This window comes from Oncorhynchus tshawytscha, unplaced genomic scaffold (genome assembly GCF_018296145.1).
Source record: "Oncorhynchus tshawytscha isolate Ot180627B unplaced genomic scaffold, Otsh_v2.0 Un_contig_3728_pilon_pilon, whole genome shotgun sequence".
NCBI lineage: Eukaryota > Metazoa > Chordata > Actinopteri > Salmoniformes > Salmonidae > Oncorhynchus > Oncorhynchus tshawytscha.
The window spans coordinates 80001-82500 of record NW_024609218.1 but is presented as its reverse complement, the minus strand read 5'-3'; the positions used below and the strand labels follow the sequence as shown (position 1 = coordinate 82500).

The window sequence follows — 2500 nt, the reverse complement described above, 5'->3', positions numbered from 1 at the left end:
CCACTAATTTATAATATCTTATATAGTCTGCCAATGACGTCAGATAAAACCCCCACTAATTTATAATATCTTATATAGTCTGCCAATGACTTTAGATAAAACCCCCACTAATTTATAATATCTTATAGTCTGCCAATGACTTTAGATAAAACCCCCACTAATTTATAATATCTTATGACGTTAGATAAAACCCCCACTAATTTATAATATCTAATGAGGTTAGATAAAACCCCCACTAATTTATAATATCTAATGAGGTTAGATTAAACCCCCACTAATTTATAATATCTAATGAGGTTAGATTAAACCCCCACTAATTTATAATATCTTATATAGTCTGCCAATGACGTTAGATAAAACCCCCACTAATTTATAATATCTTATATAGTCTGCCAATGACGTCAGATAAAACCCCCACTAATTTATAATATCTAATGAGGTTAGATTAAACCCCCACTAATTTATAATATCTTATATAGTCTGCCAATGACGTTAGATAAAACCCCCACTAATTTATAATATCTTATATAGTCTGCCAATGACGTTAGATTAAACCCCCACTAATTTATAATATCTTATATAGTCTGCCAATGAGGTTAGATTAAACCCCCACTAATTTATAATATCTTATATAGTCTGCCAATGACGTTAGATAAAACCCCCACTAATTTATAACGCCATCACTCATTATGAGATATTTAGGCATGTTTAGATTTCACATTTGTCTTTTCTGATTGTCTAATGTTGTTGTCTGTCTTATTTTGACTGGTTGTGATTGGTTAATTGTTGTTTCATACCCCAGCCATCGAGGATAAAGGGTCCGATTGGCCACTACACAGACCAAGGGGCGGAGCCTCTGGTTCACTGTGTGCGACTCCTCTCTGCCTCCTTCCTGCTGACTGGACAGAAGAATGGTACGAGTCTGAGAGGTGTCTCTGACCTGTGTGTGTGTCTCTGACCTGTGTGGTTGTGTCTCTGACTTGTGTGTGTGTCTCTGACCTGTGTGTGTGTCTCTGACCTGTGTGTGTGTGTCTCTGACCTGTGTGTGTGTCTCTGACCTGTGTGTGTGTCTCTGACCTGTGTGTGTGTCTCTGACCTGTGTGTGTGTGTGTCTCTGACCTGTGTGTGTGTGTGTCTCTGACCTGCGTGTGTGTGTGTCTGACCTGTGTGTGCGTCTGACCTGTGTGTGTGTGTGTCTCTGACCTGTGTGTGCGTCTGGCCTGTGTGTGTGTGTGTGTGTGTGTGTCTCTGACCTGTGTGTGTGTGTCTCTGACCTGTGTGTGTCTCTGACCTGTGTGTGTGTGTGTGTGTGTCTCTGACCTGTGTGTGTGTGTGTGTGTGTGTGTGTGTGTGTGTGTGTGTGTGTGTGTGTGTGTGTGTGTGTGTGTGTGTGTCTGACCTGTGTGTGTGTGTGTGTGCAGGGCTGGTCTCTGATAAAGAGGTCCGTGTCAGTGTGAAGGTTCTAGCAGTCAGCTGTATCGGAGCAGCAGCTGCCCTTCATCCTGAAGTCTTCTTCAACTCTCTGTACCTGGAACCACTGGACGGAGAGACACAGCAGGGTAGGAACACACACCTTACACACACACACCGCACGACTACACACACACACACACACACACACGACTACACCTGTCTGGTTGCTCATGGAGACCCTCACCTCTCTCTGTCTCTGTCTCTCTCTCTCTCTCACCTCCCTCTCTCTCTCTCTCTCTCTCTGTCTCTCTCTCTCTCTCTGTCTCTCTCTCTCTCTCTCTCTCTCTCTCTCTCTCTCTCTCTCTCTCTCTCTCTCTCTCTCTCTGTCTCTCTCTCTCTCTCTGTCTCTCTCTCTCTGTCTCTCTCTCTCTCTCTCTCTCTCTCTCTCTCTCTCTCTCTCTCTCTCTCTCTCTCTCTCTCTCTCTCTCGTCTCTCCTCTCTCTCTCTACAGAGCAGCAGTATATCAGTGATGTGTTGTGTCTGGTTGCTCATGGAGACCCTCAGGTCAGAGGTGCTGCAGGGGTGTTGTGTGGCGCCGTGATCCACTCTGCTCTCACCAAGACACGTTACAACATACACGCCTGGATGGCCAGCGTTCACACCTCTACAGGTAGGAGGGGGGTTCATTCCTTTAGAGAGATCCCCCTGGAACTGTAGCTGTGGATGGTCCAGTTTACACCAGTCACTGTCTGCAGTGACTTCATGTCGATCATCTCCTCTAGTCAATGATCATTTATTATCTCTGTCTCTGTCCTGAATAAATGGTTGCTTTGGTCTCCTCTCCTCTCTCTCCCTCTGTCCCTTCTCTCTCTCTTCTCCTCCTTCCTCCCCCTCTCCTTCCTCTCCATCCTCTCCTCCCCCTCTCCTTCCTCTGCTCCCCCTCTCCTTCCTCTCCTCCCCCTCTCCTTCCTCTCCTCCCTCTCTCCATCCTCTCTTCCCTCTCTCCTTCCTCTCCTCCCTCTCTCCTTCCTCTCCTCCCTCTCTCCTTCCTCTCCTTCCTCTCCTCCTTCTCCTCCCTCTCTCCTTC

The 2500-nt window shown here is 46.1% G+C and overlaps 1 protein-coding gene across 1 annotated transcript in view; it reads left to right on the top strand.

The window, feature by feature from the left end:
* Positions 1-2500, top strand: part of LOC112242282 (huntingtin) — a gene marked incomplete at its 3' end in the record, with an annotated part of 113680 nt that overhangs the window by 31187 nt on the left and 79993 nt on the right. The window contains 3 exon segments of the mRNA XM_042314537.1: positions 803-914; positions 1422-1559; positions 1925-2083. Of these exon segments, the coding sequence (XP_042170471.1) occupies positions 803-914; positions 1422-1559; positions 1925-2083 (409 nt within the window).